At 53.2% G+C, this 17388-nt stretch overlaps 2 protein-coding genes across 2 annotated transcripts; one reads left to right on the top strand and one right to left on the bottom strand.

Annotated features, from left to right (window-relative positions):
• Positions 1 to 1347: 1347 nt before the first annotated feature.
• ColSpa_10634 (putative pectin lyase A) lies at positions 1348 to 2301 on the bottom strand (the record flags this gene model as incomplete). Its single annotated transcript, XM_049276846.1, has 5 exons — positions 1348 to 1548; positions 1611 to 1664; positions 1718 to 1816; positions 1874 to 2025; positions 2097 to 2301. 5 exons carry the CDS (start codon positions 2299 to 2301, stop codon positions 1348 to 1350), a joined length of 711 nt encoding a protein of 236 aa, XP_049132803.1.
• A 3016-nt stretch (positions 2302 to 5317) lies between these two features.
• Positions 5318 to 7123, top strand: ColSpa_10633 (MFS transporter prlG; the record flags this gene model as incomplete). The annotated part of the gene is made up of 6 exons (XM_049276845.1): positions 5318 to 5535; positions 5600 to 5725; positions 5783 to 6113; positions 6182 to 6427; positions 6465 to 6812; positions 6872 to 7123. 6 exons carry the CDS (start codon positions 5318 to 5320, stop codon positions 7121 to 7123), a joined length of 1521 nt encoding a protein of 506 aa, XP_049132802.1.
• Between the last annotated feature and the right edge of the window lie 10265 nt (positions 7124 to 17388).

The following is a 17388-nucleotide window of genomic DNA, read 5'->3' as shown; positions in this document are numbered from 1 at the left end:
TTTCGATCGTTGAGCCCATTACTACTAGCATGCGAAGCATGATGTTGTATTTATCACCTCTTTCAGAACATATAACATTGTTTCTATATGTCTCTCAAGCATATTTTCGCCTGGAGTCTCGGTGGGTCAATTTTCCTACTTTTTGTTCGGTCTTTTGCTGAAGTTTACGCTTAGGAGTTCACCACCTTACTACCTTGAGCTTGCGTGCTGGCAGACTTTTCAAATGAATGGCTTCAGAATAGCGCAGGTAGTGCCTTTTGTGTAGTTGTGCTATGTGCGTCCATGTTGGCTTTCTTGCCTCAAGGTGTGACTGTAATGATATTAAACTCGGAAAGGCTATCGGGCTTTTCGAATGGTATCACCGGGTGAACTGGAAGTATTGTTGGCGTGACCAACATATACGCACACATCCAGCAGCATAACCCTGTTTTCCTTTTCTTTTTTTTACTGACCACGATCTAAACTGCTGCAAATGCCCATGTGTCCGCCAATTGTCACTTCGTGGGACAGCCGGCGACCTCTGCCGGTGAAAGCCAAGATTCATTAAGGAGGTAAGATTTTGGTCAAATGACCTGTTTGATTTTTAAATACCCTCAGACCAATAAAGAGCGGCATTACTCGAATATGTAGGCCCGGAAGCATAAAGTTTAGGGTCTCTGGAGAGAAGCCAAATCTCTGACTCCAAACGCTGCTGAACCATAACAGAAAAGTTAACCGCAACCTGTAGGCACTCGTGGACAAATGACATTCAAACTATGATTCTAATTCTGTTCAATAGAACTGTCACCGTTGACTTTGCTTCAAACTATTGTAGGGTTAATATGTGTAAGCAGGAGCTATTCAAGCATATGACCGGGAAGTCGACGGCGCATGGTTATGTTAGGCAGACAAGCCAATGGGAACTTTGGGATTACCATGAGTAATCGCCAAAGACTGGCGCGAAGTACTCCGTAGGAAGTCTTGTATATTATTGCCAATGGTCCACATACTAGAAGCACAAGTCTTTGGATGTTCTGATAATGCTGCATTGTTGGCTGATTTGAGATTTTACTTTGGTTTCGTCCATTACACTTAGACGGCCTTAGCTGTTAACAGTTCACTTAACGCAACGACTTAACACATAAGAAATCTCGCGCATCTTCAAGACATAGGCAGATTCAAGTTCAAACGTTCAATATAAGACTATGTACGCACCAAGTAGAGGCCAACCCAACGAACTGATATGTGCAAGAAATTTGAACCAGGACTTCTAACTTGAAAAGATAGTACGCTCAGACGTTTGTCGTTGGGTGCTAAGAGACGTGACTGGTGAGACAGCAGGGCCGTAAGCTTGCTATCGAAGTTGCTTTACCCGGAGCAGACGCCGGACTTGCTGGGCTCGCAGCCACCAGCGCATCCATTGTACATCTGGCATTTGACCTTGGCATCGGTGCAGACGTTCTTGAGGGTGGCGGTATCACCGTAGTTAGAGTTGATACCCACAATCTCGCCACCACCGTACGCCGTAACGCCCTCGACGTAGACGTTGCGCTTGCACTGACTGCTGCACTGTTGAAATAGGGTTAATACCATCATAACCCATCAACTGGCAGGATCTAGTCTTCACTTACATTGCCACAAGAGCGGTAGACCTTGCCATAGTCGTTGGCGTAGAAGTTGATGATCTGTAATGAGTACATCAGGAGTAGTTCGTCACACAGAATCATAATCAACTCACGTTCACGGTACCACAGCCATTGTGCTGGATGATCTTGTCGCCAGCCTTATAGGCACCGCCGCCAATAATCCAGGTGTGATCACCAGCCTTGTCATTTTTCTACGCTGAGGGTTAATAATCTGCAACCAGTAATGCACCATTGAAGTAGTTACTTACAACTGAGATGGCGTCCTCGCAGACATCTTCGAACCAGACAAACTCAAGGGTGCAAGGACCGTCACAGTGGACACCCTCTTTCTGGTTCTTGCCAATAATGGCGTTTTTCAGAGTTGCACCACGACGAAGCAAGAAAACAGCATCAGCTTGGCCTGGCAAGTTCAACCGTCAACCGGAGGTCCCTTTTGTAATTCAGTAACAAAGACTTGAAGAGCTGTCTCACCCCCTTCACCGCTATTACAGGCACCGGAGCCACGATCGAATCTAGCCCAACCGCCATCGTAGACCTGGCCGGCTTTGACCTCGATATAGTTGCTGTTGGTCTTGGTGGATGTAGCAGTAGGAACACCGCCCTCATAGCCGAGGCAGGCAAGGGTGCTGGGCAGGGCCGCCAATATGGTCAAGATCCCAGCCTTGGAGAAGTGCATAGTGAATGTTGTATCTACCGATTAAAGGTTGAAGTTGATGATGGTAGCGAAATGTTGCCCGGTTTGGGTAAAGACGATTGGCTGCTCTTTCAACCCAGTAGGCATTGAACGAGGGTGCCGGCTTCACAGTTATATAGACAATTTCGACAGAAGATATCACGTTCAGAAATGTAAAGTTTCATTTTAGCCAAGCATATCAAATTTGAACCCCAATGCATAAACCATTGGTGGACTTATGGTAACATGTCCCCATCATTTGAAGCCTCAAGAACATCCCCTTTAAACGCTTTCCGAATCCTACGCTGATAGAAAATGCGATAAAGAGGGCCAGCAAGCGTATATGCGATCCAATCACATCATGTACTCTGGCAGGTATTGTAGCTTATGCGTTCAAATATATGGTCGAGGAGCATTGTCAAAGGGGAGTGGAGGAAGTAGGGCGGTCTCTGGAGTTATTTCCCCTTTAATGGTGGCTTTCCGTGATTTGATCTTGTGTTGGTGTGGTATTCCTGAGCAATGACTCCACGTTGCCAAGATCTAATCAGGATCCTGCGATGGTATTTGTGAAAAGGTCACATTATCTGATTGAAAGTGCCAAGAGCAAACTTGTGGACGGAGAAATTGCCCAATGCCGTACGCCCCGGTCCGGGCCCCCGGGTCCGCCAATTCCCCCAGTAAGATACCCTTAAAAACTGTTCCGTCCGGAACCATCACTGGGGCCGTGCCGCGGGTTTGTCACCGCCAGTTGCCGGTGGTTGAGAACCCCCGCCATTCAGATGTAATTGAAGAAACAAGTCCTTACAAACAGCAAGGATCCGTTCGCCAGGACTGCCTATATTGTACTGTGACGTCCGAAAACCTGCATAGAGAGCGTCCAGCAAGGGTGTTTGCCTGCAGGACTTGACTTGCTCTCTGTTGTTTCTGCAGCAGAGACCCAAACTTCCTGTTACACTTGGCTACGTCATCATGCACTCCGCTCGGGGCTGTTAAGTGCCGGCAGCAAGTAGTCGCACAGATCGAGGATTTCCCACTCTCCCGGAAAGTTAATGCATCTGCCGTCAGGAAGCTCAAGGCAATACTCGCTTTAATTAGCGTAACAGGGCAGAAGTTATGCTGACGATGTGGCAAGTTGTTAGACCTACAATGAAACAAAATCTTTGGGAATATTTTGATCTTCGAATCAATGACTATGTAAATTCAAATCATTGCTAGAGCTGTCATGGGATTTCGGTATAAAGCTTAGCTTCTGCATTGCAATAAAAGGGGCAATTACCCTCGGTCACCATCATCTAGCAAAATGATGAAGACGTATCTAACACTCTTCCAAACCCTTTTCAAACCTTTCTGTGGAGTCGCAGAAGAAATATACCTAACGTAATATAAGGTTCTGCTTCAGTTGGCTTGGACTACATGGTGCAAGACACCAAGACAAAGCAAAGTGACAAGAAGCGATCGAGGAAGCCTCGAATCACATCAACCCGAACTTATTAATAACTGTTAAGAGTTCTCGCTCAGACATTTGGGAATATATAATCTCTATGCCGACTCTTTCATAAGCATGACTAGCATAGCTGAAGTCTCAGTCGAGAGGACTGCCGTCTAATACATCTCAGACACCCAAATTCGGATAGCCTGGAAGCTTTGTTCTGTACGTAAAAGATTTTCCGATGTTCAACAAGCGTCTTTTCTTTTCTTCCCCTGAAGACCAATCATTTACGAATGGTCACGTTATTCAATTCGAACTGATGCATTTGGCAGTTTGTCTGACAGGTTATCGAAACATCACGTCTATCGCCTATGCGACGGGTTAGTTGTTTCCGCTTCCCAGCATTTTCACCTGCCGTTGGCAATTTTGATTCCATTTAACCTCGCCTGATGATGCTATTGTAGACTTCGTGTAACCACAATGCTTGGCGAATGATAGTTTGGGGCGCTCCAACTTAGCTATTGTATCTATTTCATTCGACACCTAGTTTATCAAGAACACCACAAGAAGTTACATCCTTCCACAGCTTTGAACCGAATATTGAGTTGTCCAATAAATAGAGAGATATTGACTGCAAATTATAAATGAGTAGCAACTCGCTTGAGCCTGGGGCCAGTTTAGACTTTGAGGCACGGAGCAGGAGAAGGCGAAATATGCTGGTCATTCTCGGACGACATGAAACAGGGGCCTAGAAACAGACACCTTCATGGCAGCGGGTTCATACCCAAGCTGACGCAAAGTAATGCGAAAAGAGTGATATCAAGGTGACTCATGTATTTGTGCCCCGATTGAAAATGCCAGAGCAAACGCATACGTAGTACGCACTCTGCCACCCTGCTTAACTGATGTTTAGATCAACCGGCATAGGCCGCATGATCTACGGGTGACGTACACAGCCCGTTAACGCGCTCAACTATCACCCACCTCGGTCATGCCGGTGCTCTTGGTTGCACCCGCATCCTTGCCACCACCCGCCGACGCGACACCCGCCAACAAATCTATCTGAGGCACCGGACAAATGGGCTTGGTGGGGCCACGCAGACATACAGACAATCTCAGGAACAACGCCATTCTATTCTCAACATACTGACAGTATTATTGTAGCATGTGTGCCGCGTTGAAACGGATGGACATTAAGGATGCCCACCACTTTGGTGGCTCAGAGACTGAGCTCGAACCACCGGCACCGCTTTCCCGCTACATATCATCCAGACAATGCACTCTTCTGAAAGTGGCTAATACTCCGCATCCGTCGTCTCTGGAAAACAATCGTCAAGCTGTGTTAAGCTGTTGTGCGGGACGATTCACGCTGTTGGCGCATGGAACCTTCGCCCGATGACTCCGCTCCGACAACAACCACCGGCAACAGATATCGAGGGACCACGATATCCAGAGCCTGTGGCTACAGCGGGAAGGAGATCTAGAGTAAGCAGCGACTCCTCGAGGCACTCGCGAACCTCTGGCTTCTCATGGTTCCGGCTCAGCGCGGACGGGCAGCCATGGGGGCCGGTCGATGAGTTGAACCTATACATGGGCACGGCGTTCAGTAGTATTCCGGACGATGACGAATCGACGCAACCGCCAAACTCCCCCCCATGGTCTTGGGGCAATCGACCTCCATTATCGGAGAAGGAATCACTACATGTAGTTGACTGGAACAAGCCCCACGATCCCGAGAATCCCATGCACTGGACGGCGAAGTCAAGATGGGTGCAGATTGTTCTTGTGAGTGCTCTGACCCTACAAGTGTGAGTAGCTTATTTCTCGAGGGACAAACTCCTTCGTCCCGCAGGTGCTGATGTGTTGTTCTAGGGCAATCGCGTCTTCAATGCCTGCTCCGGCCGTGGCAGACACCATTAGAGATTTCAAGGCGCCCAAAGGTGTCTTGAGTTCCCTCGTCGTGTCTATCTTCAACTTGGGTATTGTCGTTGGTACAGTGTAAGCGCTCAACAAGAGCCGGGTTCGTCTAGAGGAATACATGCTGAAGACAAACAGGCTAGCAGCACCATTGTCAGAGTTATACGGACGGTACCCAGTATACGTCCTGTCGATCTTTTTCTTCCTTGCCTGCAACGCAGCCTGTGCTGTATCACCCAATCTCGGCATTCTCCTCCTCTTCCGGTTGTTAAGCGGCGCTGCCGGTGCCGCCCCACTCGCTATCGGAGGCGGCACCATCGCCGATGTAGCACTGCCGGCTTGGCGGGGCCGGGCAGTATCGGTGTATTCCTCCGCCCTACTATTGGGTTCTGTTATTGGACCCGTCACAGGAGGCTTTCTGTCCCAATACTTTGGTTGGCGGTGGATCTTCTGGTCACTGTGCATAGTGGTAAATGAACCCTAACCCATTGTATTTGAACATGGGTTATAGACAGAACTGTTAACAAAAACATCCAGGCTTCTGTTATCGGCATTGCTACGTCTTTCTTTCTTAGAGAAACATCAGCGAAAATATTGCTTGAAAGGCGAGCGCAAAAAGTCAGGAAGAGAACTGGAGATCTGGGATACTTCTCGGCATTGGCCGCTGGTGTCTCGCCAAGCAAAGCGTTCTCGAAAGCCATTAAGAGGCCCTTTCGACTTCTCATACTAAACCCAATCGTCCTTGCCTTCTCGTCGTACTTTGCCGTCATATACGGCTACCTCGTGAGCATCCTCTCTCTTACACTTCCCTTTTTTCCAGCACCTGACCAATGTCCACCAGTACCTCTTCTTTACAACCCTTCCGGCAGTCTTTACCGGCAAATACGGCTTTTCAGTCAGCTTTTCCGGTCTCACATTCCTGGGTGTCGGCATTGGCATCATAGTGGGCGTTGTGCTCGATTTACTCTGGAGCGACCGAATTGCGGCATCCCTGCTTCTCAAGACAGGTGCCAGGAGACCTGAACTTCGTCTGACTGCCATGGCATATTCCGTGCCTCTGATTCCGGCAGGTTTGCTCTTGTACGGGTGGACGGCCGAGAAGTCCGTTTTCTGGCTGGCGCCGATGACGGGTTCCACCATTTTTGGAGTAGGCGTGATGCTTGTGTTTGTAAGTTGATGCGGTCGTCGTATATACGGAAGATCTGAAGTCGCTAAACAATGACGCAGACACCTCTTACGTCCTACTTTATCGAAGTCTTTACAATTCATGCTGCCTCTGCACTTGCTGCCGCAACGATAGTCAGTGGCATTTTCGCGACTTTCTTACCCCTTGTGGGATCTCTTCTATATGCTACTTTGGGCCTAGGATGGGAAAACACTGTCCTTGCTGCGTTGGCGGTGGTCGTTGCACCAGTTCCCTGGTTCGTTATGAAAAAGGGTCAAGCCATGAGGGAGAAGCACGCATATCAAGCTTTTTAGCCGTGATACTGCTAAAGATACAAGACAGCGTAACTTGAACTTACACTTTTCTTAATGGGAGAAATCTTGAGCTGTTGTCTGTATCCATGATGCGACCCCGCGGTTTCCGTCTAAAGCAAGAGGAGATTCCTTGCCTCTTCGGGCAGAGCTCGTCTTTGGAATTGATAGCCACAATCTTACCATAAGGACCGCTCATGAGGTGATTCTGAATTTTGACAATACGTAAAACAGCTGCCATGCAACCGCTGCCCGTGCCAAAAAAATAATTTCATGGTTCAGATTCTCCAAAAGACCTCACTATCCATCTTCGCTGGTCTAGTACTCCCACGCAGCTCCAACTTCAGATCCCGCTCAGGACTTGGTACAAGATCTTCTTTGCGCAATGACTTCCCTCCCTCCTCTTCCTTTAGTTGGAGTATCCTTCCAGCTGTTGCCGTCTGGAATAGCGCTTGTCCGAATTCTTGCCCCCTCACCAGCCCATCACCAGTTGACAAGGAGTGGCAAAGATGAGGGGTTCTTCGCGGTTATGGTCATGGTTTGTAACTCCGCCCACAAGACAGAATGAGGCCTCACCACGGCAAAAAGCCCTCGTATTGCCCCCGTTTCTGATGCGTTCCTCCAGGCATGCATCGCAAAAGTGCAGCCTATACGTTTGTGAGAGAAGGGGTGAACTTAGGAGATGTTATTCCGCCGATGCCACTCTACACAGTCCCGTCGCGACCTCCCTCACGATCATTCCCATCACCACAGTACCTCTGCGGTACAACAACACGAAAAAAAAGGCCTCGCCAGCCTTGTGCGTCCGAGCAGTCGCATATTTAGGACGTCTTTGAGGTGGGCAAAGTCCACTTCCAACGACACCCAGCTGAGACTGTGCAACCTCCCTGGGGATTCTCGCGCGTCCAGCTGATCATAACACAAACAGTCGCCGTGACAAATCACAAGGCTGCATTGCCCAGTTCCTGACGTAGTCCCCCAAACTCTCCAACCCTCCAGACCTTTTGCTGCATTGTCGTCCTGTCAGACTAGTAGATACTTATCCGATCAGGTCTGATGTAGTCGCGGCGGCAGCTTCCTTGCCTTGCCTCCGGGGGCATGATTCCAAATGGGCCACCGAAAAACAGGGAGCAGAAACAGCTCGTTGAGGTAGAATCCGATAAAGGATGTCAGTCTGCGATACGAAGCAGCAGCGGCTCCCAGCCCCATCCAGACGCGTCGAGGGTCCCCGCTCTGGAGACTAGAGCTCTGAGACACCCATCCACACCATTTGGCCGCAGGTTTCGAGTCACATGGCAAGTCACAACCCCCGGCTGCTCGACAAACGGGCGTTGTACCCACGACCGCGTAGGCGCTGCCCAGCCCGTCTGGATTCCCCAAGGTTATGGGATTGTGGCTTGACCTGCTGCTGTGGGTAATTAGCGCCGTGATTGGGCAACATCCATAGACTTTGCGCATAAAACAGGCTTCGAGGTAGCTAACAGCAACACTATGGCATTTATATCCGACTAGAAGGCCACTCATCACACTATAGCGCATCCAAGTTCGACGTAGAAGCAGCAAATTACGTGGCAGAACTCGTAGTGAAAGGCCCAACGCTGATTTGAATGATGAGTACATGACGGGACTCCAGGTCCTTCCGAATGGGCTCAGGCAGACGTTCTCGGCGGCTCTCTTCCAAGGAAAGAGGATGGCCCAGACGTGCTGGAGGCCTTCGCGAATGTCACGATAGCCAAGATGCACCGGGTTCTTGCATTCTGGTCAGGCCACTCATATCCACACCGAGTTGGCAGGAAGTCAATAGACGCCTCAAGGGTCTGGGAAGCGGAGCTAGAAATGTTGCTCCTGGGCTCTAGACGGGCACGGCTTCACGGGAATGTCAATCTGCCGCCACGGACAAAGTGGATAGGTCTAAAGCCTGGGGCAAAGGCTTCCACACGAAACTCCCTTTAGACCACGCGTTCAGAGGCAGAGGGCAAGATCCGAGACTACCGGACAGCGCCACCTGAGAAAAGAAGGATAGTATTCCTGACCGAGGCAGGCTGGAACGCGTCGGGAAGGACGGGTGGGTGGGGATCATGGGGTTCAGGATGATGTGCCAAAGATATCTAGAGCAAGACGATCTCACAGAAGAGGGTGTACGGATGGCGACTACCAATAAGACGGCGTCCTGCTAGCACTCCTTTCCCTGTTTGGGGGACACGTTACTCACTTCAAGGCCTGTGCCGCGCGGTGGCTTGTTTGAAAGTCGGCTCGGGATTTCTCTTAAGCATAAGACAACGGCAGGGCCATCTCATTCGCTCAACACAAGCAGCCGGAATTCGGAATGGTAGTTGAGAGATGGCAAGGGTCCCTGGTGATCGTCTTTGGCGGATGACATTCGAAAAGGAGAGGACGGCACAGTCCAGCAGTTGCAATCAACGTCTTGAAACTCTGGATGAGCTTCCCTTCCCAAACCAACCCAAGGCGGCGGATCTGCTAGGTCTGACATGGCGCCGTTGTAGGGCTATGACCGAAGGAACCCAGTGGCTGGACTGTGGCGTCCTGGCGAATGTTAAGAACATGGGGAAATGGCTTGGAGACGGCCGAAGGCATGTAGCGTGTTTGTTAGAAGGTCGGCTTAGCTAAGGGGTAAAGTCACGCGGCCCTCGTTTGGTCCAGGGCAAAAAGACAATACGAGAAAAATTGGGTGATTCTCGGACTCATTGAGAGAAGATCGAGTGTGGGGTGCTTGGAAGGACGAGTGTATGGTGGTGTGGAGGATCGGGAAGGTTGCGCAGAGGTTATCCGTGATTTGTCTGACATCTCCCTCATGCGGCCGCCATGGTGGCCGCCGCTTAGTACCAAACGGGTAAGGAGTGGTCGTATGTAAGCGCTTCAGTTCAAGTCTGCTTTCTATGTATGTCAAGTCCACTTGACCGCATCTCCCGCTGGGGAGGAAACGAATCATATTCCAGGTCAAGTGATGACACTTGGACAACATGCCGTGCTTGTAACGTTGGGATGTATCATCGGGAGACTGCTGCGAACTGCTGCGAGTGATAACGATCGCACACATTTCCGTATCCGTCAGATCGAAAGAGCTGGCCATTAGGATGAAGAGCAGGCGTCGTGGACAACAGGACAAACAAGCCGGTACGCGAAGCCACTCGACCCGGCGCCACAGTGGAGGCGGGGCAACAACTATTGTTCGGTTTGGTTGATTGCGAGGACAGGGTTGTTTGTGTGAATGGGTGTGGTCAAGGGACATGTCTTTGAGATGGAGTGAACGGAACAGGCGGCCGACTTGAGAAATCACATTGTTTGTTAATGGAGGGTGGGTGATGGAGGTGGGGGGTTGGTCGTGAGTGAACCGGTCTTTGGGAGGCACCGAGAGCAACGGATGGGAGGCTGAGGGAGGATCGACGTAGGGGACGAGAACCCTCACACCCTTGCCATGCTACTATGCTATGTTGGGGAGGACAGGAGTGTGTATATGCACAGTCTAGAAAGGGGATTTGGACCGTGGCCGAAGGAGACCTGCTGGCCCAGACCTGGACGAGTGTGGCTTGACCCGGGAATGCTGATGGAGCAATGACGAGCGCGGCTGGTGCGATGTTGAGCAGCGAGGCGGTTCACTCCATCGCGACCGGTATGGTGCGTGAAGAGGTGCGAAGCGGTAAGGAAAGAGGGCGTTGGGCCAATGGAAAGAGATGGTACGTGGTCGGAGATGTCTCCGAGGCTCGTCACACTCCATGATTCATGATGTGAGGCATCGCGACGGATTTGGAACCCCGGTCGGGATGAGAGGAGTCGTTCACATCTCGGCGTCGATATCTGAGTCTTGGTCTAGTTGTCAGTCTAACAACCGCATATATTTTGGCTGCAGACGCGAGATGCGCCAGGCATCGCGGTCGGCCCCACCGGTCTTCGAATGGCATAAAGTGGTTCAGATGAGATTCCCGTCAGAAGATACAGACCATGCTGGGATGTTTCTCTTGGACTCCAAGCACGGAGCGATGCGAATGGGGCAAAGATGGCAGACGCACAATCAGGCCAACCCGGTCGGTGCAGGGATGATTAGCATGAATGAAGACGGGCAGCGGGCCGCGGTAGGTGGAAGCGCATCCAAGGCATCCGCAACCTAAAGGGTGGTGATGGCGGTAGTGTGATGGGAGGTGACTGGCTGAGGGAAAGCTTTGACAGGGACGACGTTGGCGCGACAGCCTCCCTGCAGCATCGGACCTTTTCCCGGGCATCTTTGTGCGATGTGACTGTGTGCCCACGGGGTCGAGCCTGTGAACGAGGACACGACATGTACGATTTCGTCTTGGCTCGCAGCCAGCGTAAGGTTTGGGGGGAGAGCGAGGTGAGCCCACGGGGACGGAAAAGGGGGGACAAGGCGACTGGTCAGCTTCACCGCAGTCTACGGCAGCCAGCCACCTCCCAGCGTCATCCGGGAGGGACACCCGCGCGTTCCAGGACCCTTCACCGAGAGAAATAAAAAAAGGCAACTGTCGTCGGGTAGCTGCCGTTGGTAAGACATGGTTCCGAAAAGGGCTGGTGAGACGGGTGGCTGCTGGCCGAGGCTGCAACGGGGTCTCAAAGGAGACGCAAATGCAGGTTTGAACAGAGCAAAAGCATGTTTCGGTGGCAAAGGAGGATCCTTCAGGGAGGAAGAGCAGAGCAGAGCAGAGCAACAGGAGTGAACATGGGAGATGGATGCACTGTCGGCCGGGGGGCTGTGACGACGACGGCCGCTTGTTAGAGATGCCGCTGTCTCGGCAGCTAAGCATTTTGTGGAGAACGGGATAAGGAAGACTGACGAGGTAGTACAGATAGTGAAGGACGGCTTCGTACCGATAGGCAGCGGCAATGCAGATGCGATGGGATGGCCAGCGTCCCATGTAGGTAGACTCCCACCCTATGTGCCCACCGCTCGACAGCACGCTCTCAGGGAATGAGACAGAGACGTGCGTCGGGTGCTGGGGACGCCATCGGCCGAGAATCGGGCTGGGCGATAGCAGGGAAATGCTGTGTTGAATACCTGGATGCTTAGGACCTCCACGAGACAGGCCGGCGTGGGGGACATGGAAGTGGAAGAAGAGGAGAGGATGCGCGAAAATGACAAAAGGCGGGCCAAGGCATTATCCCGAACCGTGCGCCACTATGGCATATGGCCCATGTTCACTTGTTCTTTCGTTGGGAGGTCGCCTTCGGCGTCAACTCTATCTTGCTGTCTTGCTTAGAGGTATATGTCTTTTCTTGTCTTGGTTGTATGTCTTTCCAAGCTTCAACTTTTGCCGCCCCCGTAAACATCTGTACGTACGACATGCGGGTGTGTCTGCGTGGGGTGGGAGTTTGCTGTCGCGTTGCATTTCGTGTCGCACGGGTGCAACGGTGGAGCGACGACGACTCGCGCGGCCTGGCGACTTAGCCCCCTCCGACACGGGCAGTGTGAGCTTCGGAGGGGGTGCTTGAGGGAGAGATTGACTGCATAACCGTCTTTGTTGGACTTTGGCGCGGACGCAACCGACCATTAGGATCGTCGAGGTAGCTACGGCGCGTTGTACCTCATGGGGAGCTTTGAACGAGACCTTGATGCCTGTCGATGGGTAGCACGCAGTGATATTGCGAGGGAACCCGTGATGCTGGAGGCATGACGGACTACTAGCCTCAGGTTTAGGTTTAGGCGAGACACAACTGGGCGATCGGCTGCTTGATAGACATTGACGCCGCGATGCAAGATCAAGAGATGGGAAAAAGCAAGTTGACGAGAGACATACCTTGCAGCTCAAGGGTCGTCGGCGGAAGCCATTATTGGTGTAATTAACCTTATCGATGGACTCTGACATCGTTCATGTCCACCATTCGAGGGTCTACAGTTGGATGTCTATAAAGTCTTTGACCTTCTGAGACGCAACTCCGAGGATACACATCATCAAAACTTTGAGTCGAGGAGAGGCAGCGATTGGGAGCTCCGTCTTTGCTCCCTCAGAGCAAAGGCCCCCATGTTACACAGGGCGCTAGACGCCTGAAAAGGAGTCCAATACCCTGGTCGATGCCGTGACACAGAGACACAACCCAGCGGTTGATCTTGGTACTGGTAAACTAACAAACGGCCAAACAGCGGACAGCCGGGGCGTGGCTCTGGCTCAAGCCCAAGCTCAAGCCCGCAAAGATACCGCATGGGGAACGATCTGCTTGAGCGTGCCCGAATACCGCAACATTCTTTTTGCATTGTGATAACGGCAGACGACGTAGAGAGTGATTGCCGGATAAGGCAACCCCAAATTATCCGAAATCCAACAGAGACCAAGGACCCTTGGATCCAAACAGGCTTTCGCCCACTTCTCACCTCATCGGTTCCCACATAACAGTGGTGTAAGTGTGGGCGGGCGGGAGACGTCGACGATCCCACGGCTGACCAATCTTACATTCGCCCCAGGTTGACGGGGCTTTGCTCTCTGGTTGGCCTGTTTCCCGACATCCGGCAGTCTTGGAAGGCGTGGGTGGGATAGGTTGAAGACGTAGACTACAGCGGTATTCTGACCGCACTGCTTGGGCGCGGCTGACCGCATGTTGCCCATCTCTCCCATTCCTTGATTTTTGCCCCGTCGCCGGACCCTCCCGACCGACGTTGGTGACTCTGGGGGGTCGTTGCTCGGAGAGGAATCTGTGGCTGAGGAGCAGGGGAGTAAGTTGGGCTGGGTGCATCATGGGGCCGCCGCGTGATGGAGGCACGCCACCCATATTGTAGCTCTCTGAGGGTCTTTGGGGAGGAGGGTGGTGGTGGAGAGGGGTCGATGACGGCAGGGGACGAGAGACAGGCACGAAGATGCGTCGCCGGTGTTTCTGCTGCGCGCGTCCAAGAGGGAAATGGATGTTTGGTCGTACGAGAAGAGTGCCTTGGCCACGGCGGGGCGAGGCTCGACTAACACGGCACGGCTTTCGGACACAGCTTGGCAAGGGCATGAGTATGAGCATGAGCATGAGCAAGAGCGTGACGGCGAGCATGGGTTTACGGGAGGGGAGGAGTGCAGCCGGGGTGGATGGCGGCATGGATGGATGAGTGAAGGAGGGCGGGTTCATCATAAAGACGCCTACATGCTGTGTGAAATGCGACGGAGACGAGGGTGTATACCGAGGCATGGGACGGCGAACTGAGGTACATTACCTTGAATGACGTGAGGTATCGTGGGCGTACCGGTGTGAAGTGAGGCATAAGACGAGCCTGGTCGGGACGAGAGGCGGGTGTGTGTAGATGTTGTGAGTGACCCCCATATTCGAGGAGAGGCGTGGGCTTCGTGAACGTGAACGTGAACGTGGACGTGGACGCGTCGTGTGTGTCCGTCTGTGGCAGTGTGCACTTGCTGCGCAGTATATCATGGTTGGCGTTTCCGTGGATGCCGTTCCCCAAGCTCCCCCCTTCTGCCTCGCACCATCTCCAAACCAATTATCAAATCAATCAACAGGAAGGACGCCTTCTCTCGGAGCTGCCTAGCCGGCTTTGTGGCCCTGATAGTGGCCCGCCAGTTCCCGCCTGCGCCTTACCGCATCATCGTTAACGCCATTCTCGAACCAATCTGACCAAGACTAGCAAGAATTGCCCATCCCACTACCCACTACCTACTACTACTACTACTACTACTACTACTACTACTACTACTCCTACTCCCTGCGAAGAAGCACTTGCTTGCTACCCACCCGGCTCACCCTGCTCACAAGCCAGGCGCCGGCCGGCCTGAAAGATGAGCCCTGAAGACCGGCGGTGCATTATCTGGACATTGAACGCTTACCGCAGCGGCGACCTGGGATAGATAGGTACAGGCAGTCCGTCATATCGTTCCCCCGCATCGACGCCCGCTGGGCCCCCAGGAGCACGACACGCCTCGGCCCCCTTCCCCTTATTTGCTACAGCTACAGAGGCAGAAGAGCATCAAGACATCAGAGATATTCGCCCCGTCGACTACTTCGAGTCTAGCAGATACCCTTTTGAGGCGTGTACATTATCGACACTGACTACGGCCAAGCTTCCTCCCCAGGTCAGGCCAGGACTTTGTGCGTCCTCTTGGACCCTCCCCCCCCCCCCCCCTGGATCCGGCAACATCCCGGCAGTTTTACGTCGTCCGGGCTGTGTTGTCTTTGGCTGGGTCTACCGCCACAAGGTGCTGCTGCTGCTTGTCGAGTTGATCTAATCTCCAACCTCCAACCTCCCAGGTCCAGGCACGACGGCGGCGGAGCTCCTGATTCGTCGGCTGCGTCCATCTGGCGGTATCTTGGTATCAGCTTCCGCCATCATCGACCTCAGTTGCGACCTCGACCTGAATCAACTTTTAACCCTCTTCGCCTCCTCGGCGGCCCATGACCTCTCGTCGTTTTTTCCCCCTTGGAAAATAATTCCACTTCACTCGCGACAACCGCGCGGACGGATCCAGGCATCTCGCACGCTTTGCATTGGCACCTCTCGCCGTGGGATCGCCTTATCTCTATAGCTATAACTGACCGCCCGCCCGCCCCGTCTCTCTCTTCTCTCGCCCAGCCGCCTATCCGTGCAGCACCACTTCACATCAGGTTTGGCAGTGAGACGAGACCATCGCGGCGCCATCCATTCACCAGCCCAAGACCAGCAAAGACGGCCCCCTCCGTTACGCTACGCTACCGAGAGACGGCGCTGCCCCCCGCCTCTTGTCCCACTTGAATCGCCCCTCCATATCGCGTGCTCTCTCTCTCTCCTTCAGATCAGATCCCCCCCCCCCTCCGTCGTTGCCTCTTGTTCCGTCGCAAGTCCGGCCCGGGCATCGATTGTTGGCTGCGTCTCATTACTGTACTGTACCTACCACTGAGCAGCAACCTTCCAGCAAGGTCCTCCAGAAGCAAAAGCAAAAGCAAAAGGCGCCCCATTGCCGAGTCCTGACTCGAGACGACGGGTCATTCGCCTTTGTTCGGCTCGGCCTCCCCTCGGCTTTCAGCAATAAAACCACTCTCTCGCCATCACAATTAAACTCGGGCGTGGGTGCCGTTCACTTGGGCCGCCACCATCTTGGAGCAACGCTTCCATCTCGTCGCATCGAGCCGGGCCCTGATCTGGGGTGGGCCATCACTTTCACATCGGCATATCCACCTCGAAAACCCGCGTCTGACCGAGACGCACCACCGCCTTTGCCGCCCGCACGACATCCTTGTCACACCTCACACCTCACGCCTCACGCCGCCTCATACATCCCACTCTTTGGCCTTGGCCTTGGCCTCTCTCTCGCTCTCTCTGCGTGGCCCTCAGCAGTCGCTCTCACGCTCACACATTACCTACCACCTACCTGCCCCCCCCCCCCCCCCCCCTCGCACACTCACGCTCACACTCATACTCATACTCACACCCACCCCTGCCCCGGGTCACCCCCATCTGGGCCGCTATTCCCTAACGCCGCCGCATTTGCTCGCCTTTGCGTCCTCTCCAGGTACCGACGGCGTGGACTGGTCTAGACTACTGCGCATGCCCAAGGGACTAGTACCGGTATCTGCCTAGCAGTCTCACTCACTACCTACACCTACACTTACGCTTACGCTTCATTTCACCTTGGGTTCTCTCACTCGCTCACCTTCACACCTGTCTGTCTTGTCTCACTACCGACAACCCATTCAGCACATCCCAAAGACATCACGACTCCCAACCCATTGGGGCTGTACGCCTTTTTTGTCCGCCCTCTTCTCGCTGCGTCGCCGCCACTGCCTGACGAACGTCGGCTACTTACTTCATTGGCGCCCCCCCCTGTGCTGGCTTCACGATAGCGCCAGACGAGTGACGCACTGCACTGAGCTTTGCTGGTGTCAGGTCCAGGCCTCTCTCCCCCCCACCCCGCTGTCCTCGGCGCCGGCGACCGTGAACGATTATACAGCACAACACACGCAAGCACCGAACCCCTCCACAGCGCCCATCGCCCTCTAATCCACCGCCCACCACCGCCCACCACTCTCTCTCTGCCTCCGTCTCCCGCCTCTCTTCCACCTCTCGCTCCTCTTTTTTTCCCTCTTCTTCCTCCCCCCTCCCCTCCCCTCCCCCTCCGTCTTTTCCCCCCCCTCCCCCTCCGGCCCAAGATGCCTTCGACAAACGGCTCCGAATATCGCCATATGCGCAGTGGCAGCCTCAACATCCAACACCAGAATGGTCACCCCAGTCCCATCATGAGTCCAATGCCCTCCACCGCATCCACCGCCTCGGCCTCGGCCTCGGCCGCCAGATTCGACGGCCCGCGGAGTCCACCGAGTACGTCACCCTGCTTCGTCTTCGT

This window comes from Colletotrichum spaethianum (genome assembly GCF_022836535.1).
Source record: "Colletotrichum spaethianum MAFF 239500 DNA, contig37, whole genome shotgun sequence".
Lineage (NCBI taxonomy): Eukaryota > Fungi > Ascomycota > Sordariomycetes > Glomerellales > Glomerellaceae > Colletotrichum > Colletotrichum spaethianum.
This window is presented reverse-complemented; position numbering and strand designations above follow the sequence as displayed.